Source organism: Carlito syrichta, unplaced genomic scaffold (assembly GCF_000164805.1).
Source record: "Carlito syrichta isolate Samal-C Ts95f unplaced genomic scaffold, Tarsius_syrichta-2.0.1 Scaffold304513, whole genome shotgun sequence".
Taxonomy (NCBI): Eukaryota; Metazoa; Chordata; class Mammalia; order Primates; family Tarsiidae; genus Carlito; species Carlito syrichta.
Genome location: NW_007248609.1, coordinates 113,124 through 134,055, shown reverse-complemented (window position 1 = coordinate 134,055; position 20,932 = coordinate 113,124). Strand labels below are relative to the sequence as shown.

The following is a 20,932-nucleotide window of genomic DNA, read 5'->3' as shown; positions in this document are numbered from 1 at the left end:
AAAATACAGCATATCAAAACTTGTGGGGTATAACTTATATCAGTGCCAAGAGGGAAATTGATAGCACTAAATGCTTATATGAGAAAAAGATGAAAGGTCTCAAATGAATAATCCAAGCTCCTACCTAAAGAAACTACAAAAAGAAGGGCAAAATAAACCCAAAACAAGTAGAAGGAAGGGAATAATAGAGAAAAGTATAAAGTCAGTGTAACTGAAAACCAAAAAACAATGAATCTAAAAGCTGGTTCTGTGAAAAGAACGATTCTGGCTTAATTGGTAATGAGTGCAGTTTGGGCATTGGGATTTGTGTACATTTCCCATATGGTTCCCATGTGCAGTGGGGGTTGAGAACCTCTGCTGGGGAGGCTAAGTACATTTTCTTGGAATTTAATCTTCCATTGACATCTGTCTTTTGATTTCTCCCCAGAGAAACATGTAGCCATTTTATTCCCCTTTATTTTTTGTTGCCCTCAAAGTCAGTACTGACTTGTGTGTTAATTTTCATGTCTGATTTAACAGCCACCCTCCTTTACTTCACACCCATACCCTTCTTGATTGATTTTAGGATTAACTCTGAAACCTTCCCTGATTGGTTTGTCACACATCATTGGTTACCAGTTTTCGACTGTGATCACCCAAGCCATAGTGACAGTGTGTCTGGTGCACCCTGGTCCTGTGACTGACTCTGAGGGAACTGAAGGACTTGGTTTCTTAGTTTTTTTCCTTGTCTGTCCTCTTTCTGGTGGCCAGTACAGTGCCTGCCCTCTATTAGCACAGTATTGACAGTTGGTGTGCAGTGGATTTGAAGTTTCTCAGTAAGTTGGGGATTGTTTCTGTGTGTTTGACCTTATATGTGAGGTTTACATGCCTGTTGTTGTTAGTAAAACCTGGGCTAAAGATTATTTTTCCTCCTAATAAATTGGGATGATCGTATTACATAGATGTTATTATAAATGTATTTGGGGTATATGTGGATAAAAATTTCAATGTGGAAGCAACTCACAGTAGCAGATAAGACAATGAAAATCGTTATTTTAAAAATTGAGTTTCTATTTGGAGAAAGAATTATATATTTCATAGCAAAAGAAATTTTTGTTGATTTACTTTATTCTTAAGAGGTCTTATCTGCAAATCATATTTTATCTTAAAGGGATTTATGTTTTGCACATATATATCTTTTTATTCTTAAGATGCTAAGCCAACTTATCTAGGTAGTTTAAATTTTTTAATATATGTACATAAATTAAAAAGAAAATATACTGCTAATTTTTTAAAAAGTTATTGGAACTAGTACCTTTTTCCTTAAAAGGCATAAGGCATATTTTAAGTTAGAAAGGGCTAAGACCATTAAAATTTGTCAAGATAGCATTACAGAATAGGCCATCCAGGCTAAAACCTTCCAATGAGGTCTATATCAGCCATACAGTGGGCTGAGAGATTAGGGGTGGGGTGGAGGTATTAGGAGAGTGACGATAATTCAGCTGTATGCTTCCAATTTTCAATATTCTTTCTTACATTACAAGAAAGGTTTCTTGTAGTTTAGACCAAAGGTTGACAAACTGACCCGTGAGCAGTCTGTAAGGGACGGTCCTATGTCTTGTAGGATGTTTAACAGCATCCCTCCTGGCCACTACCTCCTAGATGCCAGGAACATCAGCTATTGTGACAACCAATAAATGTCTCCAGATATTGCCACATGCCCTGGAGGGCAAAATTGACTTCAGTTAAGAACCACTGCATAGGCCAAACTGGCCTAGCTATGTTATGAGCCATACAGAATGGGTTTTACATTTTTAAATGGTTAAAAAATAATCAAAGGTAGAATAATTTCATGAGACATGAGGATTGTATGAAATTCCAATAATTTAATAAAGTTTTATTGGAACAGAGCCATGCTCATTTGTTTCTATCCTGTCTGCGGCTGCTTTCATGCTACAATGGCAGATTTGAGTAGTTGCAACAGAGACCATATGGCCCACAAAGCCAAGAGTATGTCCTATCTTGTCCTTTACAGAAAATATTTGTTGATCCCTGGTTTAGACTCACTTTCCAACCTGGCCTCTCTATGCAAGGTGATTTCTACTCAGGGAGTTTGAAACTTCCAAATAATTTGTTGACTAGTCTGTATATTAGAGGGTAAGCCTGCTTCCTGGTGACGGGGATAATTGTGGTTGATGTAGAAATACATGTCTCAGTGACAGGAACCTACCAAGGTAAATCTGTATATTCTTGTTCCTTTTTCTTTTTCTTTAATAGTTTTTGAGGGCTTTGGAAAAGAGTTGACCTTCAGACTCCCGTCTAGTCTCGGGGACTCATCAGTCATAGGATATATCTTAATTTTTAAAAACAAGGTTTAAATGCTGAGATGAAGCTGTCATTTATAAAGTACAGAAAAGTTAATCTGTTCCAACTTCTGATATCTCTTCCTTCAAAGACTTATTGGGAATGAAAAGAAGCAATAAAATATATGTAAGATGTTCTTTTTCTTCTGATTATTTTTTATTTACTTAAGTCTCTAGATAGGTGTTATGACTTCAGTTGCTGGACTACTAAAAAGTGGTAGAAATGAAAGATACACAATGTGAACAGACTTGAAGGGAAGAGTTTTTGTTTTCTTGACATTAAAGCAGTGACAGATAGAATTGGTTTATAGGGAGGGATGAATTCTGAATTAAAGCCTAGTCACTTAAACTGTAGAGAATGTTAGTATTGTTTACCCCAAAGCAGAGGTAATCAGCTCAAGAAACACATTTGTAGCATTCGTTACTTCTGTTTAAGTAATAGTTTGAGAGGTTCTTTGCCCACATGGGCAGGAATTGACCCTTAAGAATATAAGCAGCATGTTACTCTGGTCTGACCAGTGGCCTAACTCAAATGTCTATCTCTGATAATGGTTCTGAAAGATATCTTCCTGAAAACCTAAGGGAGCTGGACTTTCAGATGTTTCTTTACTTAGATTACTTCCAAATACCATTATGGATTTGTCCTCCCTGATTTTATCTCAGTCTTTCTTGAATCTATTTACATTTTCATTTTGTTCTAGTTTTTGTGTTCTCTAAGTTCCCTAAGCATTACTGAAAGTCCTGTTTTTCTTTTTGATAAAATTGCCTTTAGAAAGTTTCAGAAATTACCCTCTTAATTCTATAATTGGGTGAATAAGCACAAGTTGATTGTTTCTACATTCTTCTTGATCCTTATTGATTTCTGTTTCATCATTTTAGAGCAAGATTTCTCAACCTTGGCACTGTTGACATTTTGGGCCAGATAAGTCTGTAAGGGACTATCCTATGTCTTGTAGAAGAATGTTTAGCAGCATCCCTTCTGGCATCTACCCTCTAGATGCCAGTAACATTAGTTATTGTGACAACCAACAAATGTCTCTAGATATTGCCACATGTCCCTGGAGGGCAAAATTACCTTCATTTGAGAACCACTGCTTAGATCTTTGACTTTTCCAAAATAAACATTTGTCCTTTTTGGACTATTTTTATGATGCAGAGACTTCTCTATTCAATTGATTGTGTTGTGTTTTTCCGGATTTCTTTCAGCTCTGGTTAATGTCCATCTTGAATGAATGTGAAAACTACTTTTATATTTTAAGTGTTTCTGATCAGCTGCATCATTTAGCAAGGGGACAGGTACCTAAAAATCTTTAAAGTGTTTTTCCAATTGTAAATGCCCTGTATGTGTACTGTAAAAAGGTAGAGAATAGAAAAAATTGAAAAGAATGTTCCTATCACCCCAAAATTCACCATTCAATATAACTAATATTAGTAAATTGGTTTATGGCCTTTATTTATTTTTATATATTTTATTTCATAGATATACAGTAATTTCACTGTAAACCAATCTTCATACTATTGTTTTTCTACTTAACATTTTAGCATTTCAGTATACCATGTTGAAATGACTAGATGAATTACCATAATATTAATGTACTTTAATTAGTCCTCTTGTATGATAGCCAGGTTTTATTTATTACTTTTATTATGGGGTTTTAATGGACATTCTTATTCATAAATCATTTTCTGTGTGTTGGATTATTTCTCAAGGATGAATGTTGGAAGTAGAATTCCTGGGTCAAAGAGTGTGAATATGTTTAGAATCTTAGATTATTTTTTAAACTGTTGCATGGCCCCACAGAGGGCAGTGAATAGGGCTTCTTGCACTGATGATGCCTTTTAGAAGTATATCTCATGGGTATAGAGTAGGAAAGGAAAGGGCTATGGCTGAGTTAATCACTTTTCCTTTCCCTTGCCTGCATACACTTCTGTGGGAATACTAATGGGGAGTCAAGTAGCCACCAAACCACAGGCTTAGGTTCCACTCCCAAATAATCCCAATTGGGTTGACTTCCAGATAGTGTTCCTTAAGAAGGGTATATTTCACCCAAGGATGACATTTACTTCAGACATTTGTATTTTACCTGGCTTGCAGTCACTGTTAAAATAAATCAGTGTGCTGTTAATCATTGTGGTTGAGATTATAGTAGGAATGAGATCTGAAAACTGCCATCAAATTACTGTTTCCAAGGGTGCAAGGTGAGGTCTGGTGCACATTTCATTTCTGCCAAAACAAAAGAATACTCATTGTGGAAGGTAAGGAAGAAAAAGAATGCCTTTATAAAGGCTGTGTCCTGAATAAAAGACTAGAAAATAAACAACTGAATAACGTAACCAAATGTGAGACATTAAGACACCGCAAAGTTACTCCAAGATTGCACTATATTGATTTATGGCTTTGTTTTATGAAACATCTTATTCTAAGGCAGTTTTTTTCATGGTACAAATAAAAACAATTTATCTGTTTTCTGTCTTCTTTTATGTTCCTTGTTCCTCTTTTCATCCAAGGAGTTACTTTGATGATCCACAGACCTTATCAGGCCTCTCTCCTTTCCAATTCTTAAATGAATCTTTGTAATGGGGATATCATAGAAAACAATTGTTTGCCTATGCCAACATCATCAAACATCATGCTCAGCCCCTGGGCTGCTGTGACTACCTGGTCAACTAGAGAGGGCTAATGCTTCTGTGGGGCTTTTCTTTTCTCTAAAAAAAATTTTTTTGGATATACACAAAGCTGCACAGTTAATATATACAACTTCATGAGTTTGAAGATAAGTGTATACCTATGAAACTATCATCACAATCTATGCCATAAACCTATCCCTCATCTCCCAAAGTTTCCCTCTGCTCTCTTATTTACTATCATTTTCTGATAAGAACACTTAACATAAAGACCTATCCTCTTAGCAAACTTTGAGGTGTATACAGTTTGATGTTGTTAACTATAGGCACTGTGCTGTACTGTGTAGATGTCTAGGACTTGTTCATCTTAAGTGGTAATTTTTAAATGTATGAGGTGCCTATATGCAGAAGCTGAGACAGTATTCACATGTACATGATGTACTGAGAAGGGCTTTCAGAAGAAACCTGAAAGGAAGAGAAAGTAGCAAGATAGGGAAGAGGAACAAGCCAGTAAGGATATGGATAGTCTTAGGAAAATCTAACTGTAGCCTCTTTGGAGTGGTGGCAGGTGGGGAGGGAATGGTAGAGCAATCATTGACTGCTGGCTGCCTCTGGGAGAGAAACTGGGAGAGTATAAATCACCTTCTTGGAAAGAGGTGCCACTATGAGCCATTAGCAGCCAACAGGCAGTAACTGAGAAATGAGAACAGTATACTAACTAGGTAAACAAGATCTGGCTAGGGCACCACCGTGTCTGTTACCCTATTGCATGTTTCATTTGTGCAAGACACTGCAAAGAGCTGGAGGTAAGAGATGAATATGCCACAGTCCTGCTTTCAAGATGCTTGTGGTCTAGTGGCAGAGCTGACTATGTAAAGAGTATTTGCAGTATAAGTTAGGTGCTTTTTTGCTTGTACAGAGACTTGAATAGAAAGCAAAGGAATGAGTAATTGTAAGGGAGGGATATCTGGGGGACTTCATTGAGAAGATCCAACAAATGAGTAGGATCAGATTGGGGGGAAATGGACTAGTCAGGGTAAACAGGAGGTATCGTAGGCAGAAAGAAGAGCCCAATGCAAAGGCCGACAAGTATAAAACAAGATGAATGTGTTCATGGAATCACATAGAGCATAGCATGTGCAGAACAATTGGGGGAGGCAGGAGAGCAGCGGCTGATGGGTCCTGATAGACTGGAGCCAGAAAACTGTGGGCCTAGCAGGCTATGCTGAGGAGGCTGGACTTGGAAGGGACAGCATTCCTGCTATCATCCCTCCAGTCTGTATCTCTGACTTCAGGGTCATCTTGGAGTGCTCATTGCCAATGTACCCTGCCAGCTCTGCCCTCTGGTGGCCATGTAACTCCAAGCAGGTAACTTTAATGCTTAGGCTGCTGATGATATGTATAGGACTGTTGTGTTTAGAGATAATAAAGATATCTGAAGATTTACCATCATAGAATCATTAGCTCATATTTATTGTTCTTTGTCATTTTCCTGAAGTAGTTAAAACAGCAGTGCTGTCACAGAAACAACCAGATATATTAATGGATTTTAAATAGCCCAGACCCAGAAATTAGCTTGCTTTGCTTTCTTTTTTAAAAATCATTGATGACTCATTTTCTTATTTCCCAGAAGTGGTGTTACTTGAAATAGATAATCTGTTTCCTAGACCCTTTACTGATAATGCAAATTTTTTGTTTCCATCTATAATTTTTTAAATGGTTTTTAGTGCAATATTTTAAAGAACACCAAATTTTTCCTATTCTTGAAAATTCCCCTGTCATGAACAGTTTGGAAACTCTTTCACTTAGAGAGCAGAATACTATGGAAAATGGAGAAACTGTTTTATCCAAAATTCATAAGCCCAGGACTTCAGATGAGAGGAGTATCCATCTCACAAGAAGTCTTTTAATTCTCTTGAAATTTACAGGGAGGTGAGGAGAGAGGGTCCATGCTCAGTTGACTTTCTTCACTAAGGGTTTTAGAAAATAAACGTATTTCTTCTATGACATTTGTCACCTTTGATCCCATCATGAGTCATCTATATGGAGGCTATATTCCGCATACACAAAACTTTGTATTTGTGTTGCTACTCTTCTTTGACACCACCTAAACAGTTCTCATTGGTAAAATGTTATAATAATTTTAAAGGTTTTTTTAAGTTTTGTGGAGGTATAATTTGCATACCATAAAATGCATCCATTTTAAGTATACAATTCTGTGAGTTTTGGTATATTTACAGAGTTGTACAACCATCATCACTATCCAATTTTAGAACATTTCTGTCACCCCAGAAGGAAGCATTATGCCATTTGCAGTCAGTTCCCATTTTCACCCCAATCCTAGGCAACCACTAATCTACTTCCTGTCTCTGTAGATTTGCCTATTCTGACATTTCATATAAATGGAATTATACAATAAGTGGTCTTGTATGTATGACTTTTTCCACTGTGCATGTGTTTTTGCTAAGTGTTTTATAACCTGTTTACATTTATTTTACATGTTGTAACATGTATCTGTACTTTGTTTCTTTTTATTGCTGAGTAGTATTCTATAGTATAAATGTACCACAGATTATTTGTCAGCCTGTTGAAAGACATAGACATCTTAGTTGTTTCCAGTTTGGGCTGTTATAAGTAAAGCTGCTATTGTAAACATTTGTGTGACCATAAACTTTAATTTATCTGGGATAAATGTCCAAGAATGAATTGTTGGATCGTAGTTGCATATTTAATTTTTAACAAAATAACCAAATTATTTTCTAGAATAACTGTGCCATTTTATATTCTTCACAGCAATGTATGAGAGATACAGTTTTTCTGCATCTTCTCTAGCATTTGTTATTTTTCACTATCTTTTAAATTTTAGCCATTCTAATAAGTATGTAATGATATCTTATTGTTGAATGTGTTTTCATAGGCTTATTTGCCGTTTATGTTTCTTTCTGGTGAAATGTCTGTTCATTTTTATCTGAGTCATTTGTTTCTTTACTATTGAATTTTTAGAGTTTTTTTTACATATACTGAATATAACTTCATTGTCAAATATGTGTTTTGTAATAAATATTGCATGTGTGTAATATGTGTAAGTATTTTGTCCCATCCTGTAGCTTGTTTTTACATCTTCTTAGCAGAGTCTTTCTCTGGACAAAACTTTTTTTTAATATAGCAGAGTTTATTTGGGTCAAACTTGAGGGCTACAGCCTAGGAGCACATATTCAAGTTGTCCTGAATATGTTCCCCAGAGAAAAAGTTGTTAATTTTGATGAAAGCACATTTTTTCTTTACCAAGTCATGCATTGGGTATCAAGCCTAAGAACTCTTTGCTTAGCCCTAGATCCCTAAGTTTTTCTCATATACTTTTTTCTAAATATTTTATAGTTTTACACTTTTCATTTAAATCTTTGATTCACTTGAGTTGAGTTTTGTGTAAGGTATGAGACTTTGGTTGAGGTTCATTTCTTATTTTTGGTTATTGCTCTAGCACTATTTGTTGAAAAGGCTATCTTTCCTCCATAGAATTACTTCTTTACTTTTGTCAAAAACATGTTGGGCATATTTGTGTGTGAATATATTCACTTTTAATAAGGCAAAAATATATTAGGTTATGGTAGGCAGAATATGGGCTCTCAAAGATGTCCATGCCCTAATCCCTGGAACCTACGAATATGTTAGATTACATGGCAAAGGAGAATTAAGATTACCAACCAACTGACTTTAAAGTATAGGCATTATCCTGGATTATCCAGGTGGGCCCAATGTAATCACAAGGGTCCTTAAAAGCAGAAGAGGGACACAGAAGAGAAGGGTCAAAAGATGAGATGTGATGACAGAAGCAGAATCACAGAGATGCACTGTTACTGACTTTGAAGACAGGAAGACAGCCAAGATCTAGGGAATATGAGTGTCCTCTAGATACTAAAATAGGCAAGGAAACAGATTATTCCCTAGATCTTCAGAAAGGAACACAGCCTTGATGACGTGGCTAAAATCTTGATTTTAGCTCAGTGAGACCTGCGTTAGGCTTCTGACCCACTACACTGTAAGGTAATAAATTTGTGTGTTTTTTAAGCCACTGAATTTGTGGTAAAAACAAATATTTTAGAAAAACTCACATTAGTAATAGGATTTTAAATGTTTGGACATGCCATTTATATGGACAGTTTACATATATGGAACATGCCTATGCTATTAGACAAATGATGCTACTCTAGGTAGATTTATGCACACAATGGGGAATAATTAGAAAATATATTACTTTTATTTCTGCTTAAATTTCTACATTTATTGTGTCTTTAAATTGCACACTGCTTTTTTTTTTTGAGTTGGAGTCTCACTCTGTCGCCCAGACTGGAGTGCAGTGGCTGCTCCCGGCCACCGCAGCCTCGACTTGCTGGGCTCCAGCGACCCTCCGCCTCAGCCTTCCAAGTAGCTGGAACTACAGGCGCGCGCTACCATACCCAGCTAATTTTTTTTTTTGATTTATTGTAGAGATGAGGTCTCACCATATTGCCCAGGCGGGTTTCGAACTCGCGGACTCAGGCAACCCACTCACCTCAGCCTCCCAAAGCGTGGGATTACAGACTGAGTCACCGAGCCTGGCTCACTGCTTTTTGATAGGATATGTTTTATTGTTGCTGCCGCTGGTTTTTGCATTTTGGAAGAGTATTTGAATATATCAAGTTTTGCACCAAAGATCAAAATGTAGCGCCTAAAATTTATGTGTTGGGAGGCTAACGTTCTATTTTTTTAAAATATGCAATTGACTTTGACAGTAGGACAGAGATAATCCTGATACTTGTACTAATCTGAGTAGCTTTTTAAATGACAGCTTTATCAAGATATAATTCATATATTGTACAGTTTGTCCACTTAAAGTATACGATTCAATTATTTTAATATATTCACAAATATGTGAAACCAGTCACCACAGAGCACTTTGAATATGTTATCCCACTGACTTCTAGCTCCTATTATTTCTGATGAAAATTTAGCTGTTTATCTTATTGGGGTCCTCTTATAAGTGATAAGCTGTTTTTTTCCCTTGCTGCTTTCAATATTTTCTCCTGTGTTTGACTTTCAGGAGTTTCACTATGATATATCTGTCTGTGGATCTCTGCATTATCCTTCTTGGAGTTCATTGAATTTTCTGGATATGGAAATTAATGTTTTTCAGTAAATTTGGGAAGTTTTTCAGATAATTTTTTTTGAGTTGGAGTCTTACTCTGTCACCCAGGCTGGAGTGCAGTGGCACACTCACGGCCACCCCAGCATCAACCTGCTGGGCACTGGCGATCCTTCTGCCTCAGCCTTCCAAGTAGTTGGAACTAAAGGCATGCACTACCACGCCCGGCTAATTTTTTGATTTATTGTAGAGACGAGGTCTCACCAAGTTGCTTGGGCTGATCTCGAGCCTGCGGGCTTAGGCAATCCATTCACCTTGGCCTCTCAAAGTGCTGGGGTTACAGGCTGTGCCATGGAGCCCAGCCTCAAGTAATGTTTTTTTTTTTTCTTCTTTCTCTCTTTTTCCTTCTGGTATTCCCATTATGTATATGCTGGTGGACTTAATAATGTTCCATTTTTCTCTGAGACTCTGTTCGTTTTTCTTCATCTTTTTTCCTCTCTGTTCTTTTGTTGTTGTTTGTTTGTTTGTTTTTCAGCCTCCCAAGTAGCTGGGACTACAGGCACGCACCACCACACCCAGCTAATTTTTCTTTTTAAGTTTTTGTAGAGGCGAAGTCTCACCATGTTGCCCCGGCTGGTCTTGAGCTCCTTGGCTCAAGCAATTCTCTCACCTTGGCCTCCCGAAGTGCTGGGATTACAGCACTTTGCCTGGTGCCTCTCTTTGTTCTTCATCTTGCATAACCTCTATTGATATATTATAAGTTCACTAATTCTTTCCTTTTTTCTGCCAGTTCAAATCTACTGTCAAGGCCCTTTAGTGAATTTTCCTTTCAGATTTTGTACCTTTCAACACCAGAATTTCCATTTAGTTTTTTTATAGTTTCTGTTTCTTTATTGACATTTTCTACTTAACAAGATATTGTCATCATACCTGTCTTTACTTCTTTAACTATAGTTTTTCTTTAGTTCTTTGAACATATTTATATAGCTAATTTAAAGGCTTTACCTTTTAAATCCAACATCTGGTTGTATTGGTCATACTTTCCTATTTCTTTGCATGTCTCACTTTTTGTTGGAAACTGGGCATTTTAGATAATATACTGTAGCGACTCTGAGTACTATCTCTTCCATCAGAGTTCTTTATTGTTATTGGCTTGTTTACTTCTTTACTGACTGGCTGGATTATTTTACTGAAGCCTATTTACTCAACCCCTCCCCCTCACTCTGCAGGGTGAAGCCTCTGATATTGCTCTACAGGGCATGACCTTGGATGTGCCCACAGTCACCTGGGATGGCAGTGGTTTTGGTAGGGCTTCTGTCTCTTTCCCTTGTACCTAGTTGTTAAGGTCCACTAATTGCTGGCTGATTGCTATGTTGTCCTTGGGCATAAATTGCTCCACAAACTGATCCAATCAAATTAGGGCTCCTTTGAAAGAGTGGTTCCTGAGATAAGTGTTTGAGATTTCTTCTGACCCCAAGAGGCACCTCACCTCCTTGCTATCTTTCTCTGATGCTCTCTGGCATATTAGCCAAGCTAGGCTTGAACTTCTCTACACTCAGTTGCAAATGAAATCAGTTCCATTGGGGGGAGTAGTGGAGTCCTGTATTCTATACCCTGCCTCTCTCCTTGGGAAAAATCTCTGAGCCACATCCCTGCTGCAGGGGTTGGGGACATTGGTGAGTTTCCCTCTGAGTAGCAGCCTCAGGTCTCCCAAATTTGCCTTTTCTGATATACAACCCCCACCTCATGAGCTAGGGCCAGGGCAATCAAGGCAGCTTAGTATTCTTAGTGGCACCCTACCTCTTAGCCACACCCTCCTGGAACTTGGCCTCAGGAGCAGGTAACTGGGGACAGGATGAGAGATGCTGATGTCCTGCTCCTCCCAGGAAGAAAGACTTCCAACTGGGAGCTGGAGAAGAAGGACCTCTGTGTTCTTGGCTCCTCCAATCTGGCATGAGATCTGTGCTGAGAGGGGAGATGGAGGAAGTGGATCTAGGTCCAAATACCCCAGACTCTCACTTTACTTACTGAATTTTAGTAGTTTCTCTTGAATAAATTTTGCTTCTTCATTTTATGTATGCCCTTAGGACCATTTCCAGAGACTTTAAATAGTTGATGATTTTTTTTTAATTGAAATAACTTTCACTGGTTTTACCAGAGAGTGAGTGGGTCCATGGAGCTCCTCACACTATCATGCCAAAGTGGACTCTTGTCAGTTTTTTAACATATGATTTTTTTTTTTTTTTTTTTGCTGTTACTCATAATTGCTCATAGTGGCTTGTACTTGGATTTCTACCTCCTCAGTAGATTGTAAATGTCTTGAAGTTGGTAGCCCTGATCGTTGTTATGGAATCCTGATAACCCCTAATATAATTTTATATGTTGTGGCACATACAAGAATGCCAGTCACTGGGTCACTGTCTTTTTTAGTTTGCATTTTCAGCACTTCCTTTGTGACTTGAAGTGTTTAACTCTGTCTTCCTTTTTTCTTACACTCCAGTGCTAGTGTGTTCCCAGGGGGTGATGCCTCTTTTTTATCTGTCATTGGCCACACTCAGGGAAGGACATTTGAACCATTAGAAGTTTTAGTTCAAAGCATTGTTCACTCTTTGCAGTATAGGAGCTTTCTATAACATTCCTGGTAGTGTATATGTAGTTATGTTAGATTAGGCTACTTGTTTGGGATATTAGGATGGGGGAGAGTGAGAGAGGGAAAAAGGTCAGGCAGAAAAGCAGTGTGATAGGTGCTCTTAAAGGTGAAATGGAAATGTGCCTCATTCGTTCGTTCTACAGCCAACCATGTCTCATAGCTTTCAGTCTTGGCTCTTGATGGCTCTGCCTTCACGACTGATTTCTCCTTTTCTGGTCCTCCCTCATGGGGGATCCCTTGCTAATGATAGCCCCATGACTGTCCCTCTTTGTTTTGGTGGACAGTGGACATGTGTCCACATCTGAACTCCAGTCAATCCTGTACCACATATCCTCTGTAACTTGGGCTTCCTCCCAAGGCTATTGTGTGGCTTTGCCCAGTCTTTAACACTCTTTGTATTGGAGGATTTGGTAGGACTTTTCTCCCGTTACTCTATGTCATTTGAAAATCTTCTTGACAGAAATCATTCAATTTGTATGATTTGCCTGCTGCTGCTTTTGGAATCTGTGAAACAATGTTGACTGCTCTCTGGGATGGGTGTGTGTTGACTGTTTCATTTGGTGTTGTTCTCTTTCCCAGGATGCTCCAGGATGAAACGCCATAGGCCTCTCAGCAGCAGTGACAGTTCAGATGAGAGTGAGTAGAACCTGCTGGCAGCTGGTAACCTTTATATCTATACCGCTTGAGGATTTCCTCTTTGACTTGAGGATAAGCCATTTTGTGTTTCTTTCAATGGTTAAAGAAATGTTCCTGTGAAAGAAAACTCAGGATACCATTTTTCTTACTCATTTAACTTTCATTAGAGATAGATAATTTATGTGGAAGAATTGATTTTATATGGCAATATGGCACACAGCATTTTGTTTTTCACTTTTCATTTTCCTAAACAACAAAACCAAATCTAGTAATGCTGTAACCACGCTTCTCTAAAAAAGAAGAAATGTATGAAAGCATAAATTGTAGACTCAGATTCTAATTGTAGCTCAGTTACTAAATGTTTGTGAGTTAATCATCATTTGTAAAAGGCAATAACCTTATTAACAGTAGCCTTTGGGGAAGTGCTGAAGGATACACAGATTACTTGCACCACATTTTTAGTTTTTAGAGTTATTTTTGCAGATACTTTTTCTCCGGGTGGAACATGAATTGGGTTTTTCCAAAACATTATGAGGTGTGATTACACCACATCAGATCTTCTCAGTCTTAACATTGTTGAAGCATTTACACTCTGGGAGATCACCTATAAATGTCGTCAAACTCCATCATGAAGTTCTCTTGGGTGTAGTTTGACTGTTTTCTTAAGTGCTATGAGATCTCTGTGTTCTTTTCTATCATATCTTTCATATTGGATGACATTTACTTTTATGGCATTAGTTATATTAGTGAATAATGCATCTCAGTATTTTTTTTCTAATTATCTTTTGCAGGTCCTTCCACTTCCTTTACTTCTGGCTCAATGTATAAGATCAAATCAAAAATTCCAAATGAACACAAGAAACCTGCTGAGGTGAGATCAGATATTCAATTTTTAGACTTATGCTATTTGTTGGATGTTCATTCTCCCAAACTTCATGTTGGAATTTTATCCCAGTGTTGAAGCTAGAGGCCTAATGGGAAGTGTTTCGGATATGGGGGTGAATCCCTCATGAAGAGATTAATGCCTTCCCACTGTTCTCACTATTAGTTTCTACAAGAGCTGGTTGTTAAAAAGAGTCTCAGCCAGGTGTGGTGGCTCCCACCTATTATCTCAGTGCTTTGGGAGGCCAAGGCGGGAGGATTTTTTGAGCTCAGGAGTTCGAGACCAGCTAGGCAACATAGTGGTACCTCATCTCTACAACAAATTTAAAAGTTAGCCAGGCATGATGGTGCATGCCTATAGTCTCAGCTACTCAGGGGGCTGAGAAAGAAGGATTGCCTGAGCCTAGGAGGTCAGGGCTGCTGTGAGATGTGACCATGCCACTGCACTCCAACCTGGGTGACAGGGTGAGACCCTGACTCAAAAAAAAGAAAAAGAGCCTTGCACCTCTTCCCTCTTTTTATTTTATTCTCTCACTATATGATCTTTGCACATACTGGCTCCTTTTTGCCTTTGACCATGACTAGAAGCAGCCTGGAGCCCTTACTAGATATTCAGTATTGAACCTTGAACTGTGTGTGATAACTGCCTCTTGCCTAGATACCAGCAGTACCCAGAATCTGAAGATGTGAAGAATAAGGAATGTGCCAATGGATAAGTTTTTTTTGTTGTTGTTTTTCATTTTCTGTTTTTTCCTGATGAACTTGTTTGTTTTCCAAGAAATATTCCATTTTCTTTCTTTTTTAGAACAGTAATCTTTACAGTGTGATTTCTTTTTGGTGATGACACTTAAGTGCCTAGCTTTAGAATATTCCTTCCCTAACCAGGAAGTCAAAAAGAGTCAGACTTGGGGAATTGGGAAGGATCTAGATGTCTCCTGGCCTGTGATTGGAGAAAGCTAAGTTAACTGGTGGTAGAAAGTACAGGAAGGGATAAGTGAGGAGGTTGTAGATGGATAGGTGAAGGACTAGGTTAGAGATCATATGGGTTGTGGGCTGTGATGGGTCCTCACAGCCTTTGGAGCACTGCTGGCTCAGGAAGAATGGGTCATTCTTTGTGAGGCTGGTCATCTTCTGCCCCAAGGGCAGACAAGTGCCATGGTTGTACTTGAACTTGGTAATGACTGAGTGGAACTTACAGACTTTCCTCTGTGCAAATTAGATGATAATAAATAGACCTTATATATCTTCATTTCTGCTATGAGTAGACTTCTTTGGCTGTAAAGAAAAAGAATGTATTAGTTATCTATTGCTGCATTGCAAACTGTCACAAAATTAGTGGCTTAAAGCGGCACATATTTATATCTCAGTTTCTGGGTCAGGAGTCTTGGCACAGTGTGACTAGGTTCTCTGTTCAGTGTCTTTCAAGACTGCAGTAACTGTGCTGAGATGTGTTCTCATCTGGAGGTTAGACTAGGGAAGAATTTGCTTGCAATCTCATTCAGGTCGTTGGCAGAATTTATCTCCTTGGAGCTGAAGGACTGAGATTCCTGTTCTTGCTGTCTTTTGACAGAGTGTCACTCTCAGTTCGTAAAGACTGCTTATAGTTCCTTGCCACATGGCCTTCTCCATAAACCCTCTCACAGCATGGCAGCTTTTTCAGAGCCTGCTAATTTGCTAAGATAGACTCTTATATAACATAATAATGGGAATGATATCCCCATCATATTTGCCATATAACATTACCTAATCAAGGGAGTAATATCCCATCATATTTGCCATATTCTTTTTATTTACTTATTTGTATTAATTTACATCTCCTTCATGTAGGAAACATTTGCCATATTCTGTTGTTTTGAGGCAAGTCACAGATCACCTGCCCTCATGGAAAGGAGTGACTTTAGCCTTTGCATTAGAAAAGCTTGATTCCATGTTCTGCTTTGCTGGCTTATTTCATCTCTGAAATAATTTGTTTTGACAACATAACATAGACATTATCATACCTACCTCTCATAGCTACCATTTATTGAAGTTTTATATACCAAAAATATTACATTAGATAATGTAATTGTTTCCCAAACTTAAGCAGTTATGAGACTCTCCTTGGATGCTTGTTAAAAATACTGATTCCAGACTTACCCCACTCTGTGACACTAGTAAATTAGTATTTCCAAGGAAGGTGCCTGGAATCTGATTTTTTAAAAGTGACTCAGGTAATTATTATGATCAAGTACATTGGGAAAATAATAGCCTCTTGTTTCTTTCCCCCAAAAGCATTATAAAATATGTACTTTTAAGTTCTTTTGACAGGTGATGTGGCTCAGAGAAGTTATTTGCCCAGGGTAATAAAAATAAGAACAGAGCTGAAATTCAATTGTTATTTACACTGAATCTTGTTCTATTAGCCAGTGTGCACTGGATACTTTAAGTAGGGTACAATAATTGCTTCAGTAATTGCTTAGTAAACATTTGTTGAAACCTTGGCAGTTAAGAAATACAGGGCTGGATGCGGTGGCTCACGCCTATAATCCCAGCACTTTGGGAGGCCGAGGCGGGAGGATTGCTTGAGCCCAGAAATTCAAGATCAACCTAGGCAACATAGTGAGACCTTGTCTTTGCAAAAAATTAGCCAGGTATGGTAACGTGCCTACAGTCCCAGCTACTCAGGAGACTGAGAGGAAAAGATCACCTGAGCCCAGGAGGTCGAGGCTGTGATGAGCTGTGATGACAGAGTGAGACTCTGATTGAAAAAAATATATGTGGCACAGCTCTGATGTTTTCTCCCTCAAGAATAGAGAGAACAAATGCCTGGACTTGAATAGGGACTGGGAACCCAGGCAGAGAGGAGAGCATGGGAGGAACCCTTGGTGGAAGAAGAAAAGGACAAGTAAGTGGGAGTTGGCAGAGACGACAAGGACCCACTGCTCACAGGTGAGTCTGAGGGAAACCTTCAAGGTGTCAGGTGGGACCACTGTGAATTCTTTCTACTTATTTGGCTCTTGAAACTGAAGCAGTATTATTACCTTTTGCTCCTTTTTTCAGAGTGTCATTTTATGTCCTATTTCTAATAGTAAAGTATCATTTTTTCTCTCAATTTCTGTTTTTCCTAGTTCTACTTGCTGCCCCTGTTTGCTTAAGCAATAGTTTAAAGGTTCATCTAAGAATTGAAGGGCACAGTTGGTGCATGCCTTAAGTCTCGGCTACTTGGGAAGCTGAGGTGGGAGGATCCCTTCAGCCTAGGAGTTCAAGTCCAGCCTAGGCAACATAGCAAAACCCTGTCTCTTTAAAAAAAAAAAAGAAAAGAAAAGAAAAAAGAAGGGGGAGGGGGAGTTGTTTTTCTGTTTGAAGAACTTCCTTTAGCTATTCTTTGAGGGTAAGTCTGTTGGTGGTAAATTCTCTTAGTTTTTCTTCATCTGAGAATGTCTTGATTTCACATTCATTACTGAAACATGTTTTCACTTGATATAGAATTCCAGTTTGATGGTACTTTACTTTCAGCACTTGAAAAATGTTTTGCTACTTCCTTCTGATTTCTGATGAGAAATCTGCTCTCATTCAAATAGTTGTTCCCCTCTAGGTGATCAGTTATTTCTTAGTCAGCTGCTTTTAAGATTTTTAATTGTCTTTAGTTTTTAAAAATTAGATTATGATGTACTTTGGCATGGATTTCTTTTGGTTTATACTGTTTGGGATTTGGTCAGCTTTTTGAATCTGTAGATTTATATCTTCCACCACATTTGGGAAATTTTCAGCCATTATTTCTTCAAATATTTTTTCAGTTCCTTCTTTCTCCTCTCTTTTTAGGACTTCAGTTGCATAAATGTTAGATCTTTTGTTATTTTCCCACAAGTCCCTCAGGCTTGTTTTATTTTATTCTCAGTGTATATTCTTTCTGTCAATCAGATTGAATAATTTGTCTACTGGTTCTTTCTTCTGTCAGTTAATTCCATTCTTCCATTGAGCTTATCTTATGAGTTTGGTATTTAAGTAATTGTGTTAATTTTATTCTAAAATTCCCATTTGGTTTTTCTTTGTATCCATTATTTCTTTGCTGACACTTTCTATTTTTTGTTTCAGAAGTGTCTGTAATTTCTTGTTGAAACACTTTACATCATTTTTATCCATGGCGATAGCCCAGGCTCCCTACCTAGTCTCTGCTAACAACACATTGAGGAGGAAGGACACCTCATTATTGTTGGGCGGGAGTAGACATCAAGGCCTCTCAGGTGGTATCCATTAACACCGCAATAATCACTCTTAAAAAAAACATTTTAAACACCTTTTTTGAAATATAATTCTCATAGCATGCAGTTCACCCATTTTAAGTATGTAATTCAGTGGGTTTTAGTATATTCATAGTGCTCTATAACCATTACTACAATCAACATTATACAAGCAGTATAACTATTACTACAAAGAACATTTTCATTAACCTACAAGTTGCTCCCCAATCTTCCTACCTTCAACCCCTGGCAGCCACTAATCTACTTTTCCTCTCTATGAATTTGACTATTCTGTGGATTTCATATAAATGAAATCATACAATATGTGGCCTTTTGTGTCTGGCTTGTTTCACTGAGCATAATGTTTTCTAAGTTCACCCATGTTATAGCATGTATTAGTCCTTCATTTCTTTTTATGATGTTACACTGTATGGACCACATACTGATTATTTATCAGTGATGGACATTTGGGTTGTTTCCATTTGGGTAGTATTATGCATAATTCTGCTGTGAAAATTCAGGTGCAAGTTTTTATGTGAACATATGTTTTCAGTTGTCTGGAGTATAAACCTAGGAGTGGAATTGTTGGGTCATATAATAACTCGACTTAATCATTTAACTATCTAAGAAACTACCAGGCTGTTTTCCAAAGTGGCTTTATCATTTTTCAGTTCCACTAGCAATGTGTGAGGACTTTTGAAATGTTGCTATTACTATGGGCATGAGAGGCTTCAAAATCCTCTAGTGACCTTGTTCCTATCTTCCCTCTTGGCTTAGGGTCTTTTTGTGCTTGACCTCAGAGGAATTCTGTCTCTTGCAGCTCTCCTAGCTGTTAGCCACTATTATCATTACTGGAGGCTTTAGCATGGTGGTAGGGTATGGGGGAGGGTGGTAGAGTATGGGGGAGGGCCATACTCTTAATTTTCTGATTAAGTCTTAGTCTTTGGAGTACATAGTGGTTCTGTGTATAAGAGTGGGGTTGGGGGAAGGCAGGCTTCACAGGTAAAGCCTTTTTGCCCCTGCCCACTATTCCCTTATCTGCCCACAGCAGGTATCTTCTGACATTTTTCAATCTTTGTCCTCCCTCCTGTAGATTAAGGCTTTTTCCCCTTAGGTAACACAGAGAAGCTGAGGCTGAGTTCTTTTCCCTTTCCACAGCAGTAGTGAAATTACATCATTGCCTTCACTTGATTTACTTTCCCACAGATGAAACCTTTTGTTGAGTAAGGGAACCAGAGCACTAAGCCCCAAGGACCCAGACAGCACCACTTGGGACCTGTAGACAGGAAAAAAAATCCTGTTGGGATTGGGAACTTTCTCCACTTCGAGGTTTCTCCAGGACACTCCCACCACCACCCCTCCCCGACCCTGACATCTCTGTGTGAGCATAATTGGGTTCCTGAAGGAAAAGCTTGCAAGAGGGTAGGACCCCTCTATGACTACAGCCCCCAGGAACTTCATATTCTCATAGCAGTCCCCTCTCTGCCTCCACTGATTCATCAAAATTTCTAGTATAGTGTTGCTACTGTGGCTTCTGCCCCGGGTAAGCAAATGCTCTGCCCCATTTCTCTCTGCAGATGGCTATCTCTCTTTGAATTGTTCATTTGTCCTGTGATTCACTTATTTCTATGATGGGTTTATGAAAGATTGTTAATTTGCTGCCTGTCCTGCCTTTTTCTGCTTGTAAAGATGGGAGGGGTTTCTTATTTTGTTTTTTGGATTTTTTTTTCCCTGTCTACAGTTCTGAGGTAAAACCAAAAGTTCTGAGCCTTATGTTTTTCTGGGAGTTAGTCATTCAAATGCAGTATCAGTTATCCTTTTTGCAGGGGATTCATTGGCTACATTAAAAGATACACATTTTCTTTGATATTAGTGCCTTAGTGAGATTCCCATGCATACCTCCCCTCTGATTTATTGCGTAGAGAGGAGTTTCTTTTTTTTTTTTTTTTTTTTTTTTTTTTGAGTTGGAGTCTCACTCTTGTCGCCCAGGCTGGAGTGCAGTGGAACGCTTATGGCCACTGCAGCCTCGACCTGCTGGGCTCAGGTGATCCTTCTGCCTCAGCCTTCTAAGTAGCTGGAACTACAGACGCATGCCACCATATCCGGCCAGTTTTTTTGATTTATTGTAGAGATGAGGTCTTACCAAGTTGCCCAGGCTGGTCTCGAACCCCTGGTCTCAGGCAGTCCACTCGCCTCGGCCTCCCAAAGTGCTGGGATTACAGGCTGAGCCACCGCTCCCAGCCGAGAGGAGTTTCTAAAGGGTGTGTGAATCCCATGTATGGTTCAGAGGCAGTATGTACCTTCCAAAAATTGTATACAGATTTTTAAGAGTATGTTCTTATGTGTATATTTTATTCTGAGCTAGTAGCCTTTATCTGATTCTCAAAAGAGTCCATACTCTTAAAGATGTTTTTTAAAAACAGTTCCCTAGAAAAAGCACGTAGTACTAAATAAC

General features: G+C 38.5%; 1 protein-coding gene across 1 annotated transcript in view; it reads left to right on the top strand.

The window, feature by feature from the left end:
• The window catches only part of JADE3 (jade family PHD finger 3), a 141,926-nt gene that overhangs the window by 51,050 nt on the left and 69,944 nt on the right, over window positions 1-20,932 (top strand). Inside the window, exons 3-4 of the mRNA XM_008060085.1 lie at window positions 13,319-13,375; window positions 14,167-14,246. Of these exons, the coding sequence (XP_008058276.1) occupies window positions 13,319-13,375; window positions 14,167-14,246 (137 nt within the window). The remainder of the gene's footprint in view (window positions 1-13,318; window positions 13,376-14,166; window positions 14,247-20,932) is intronic.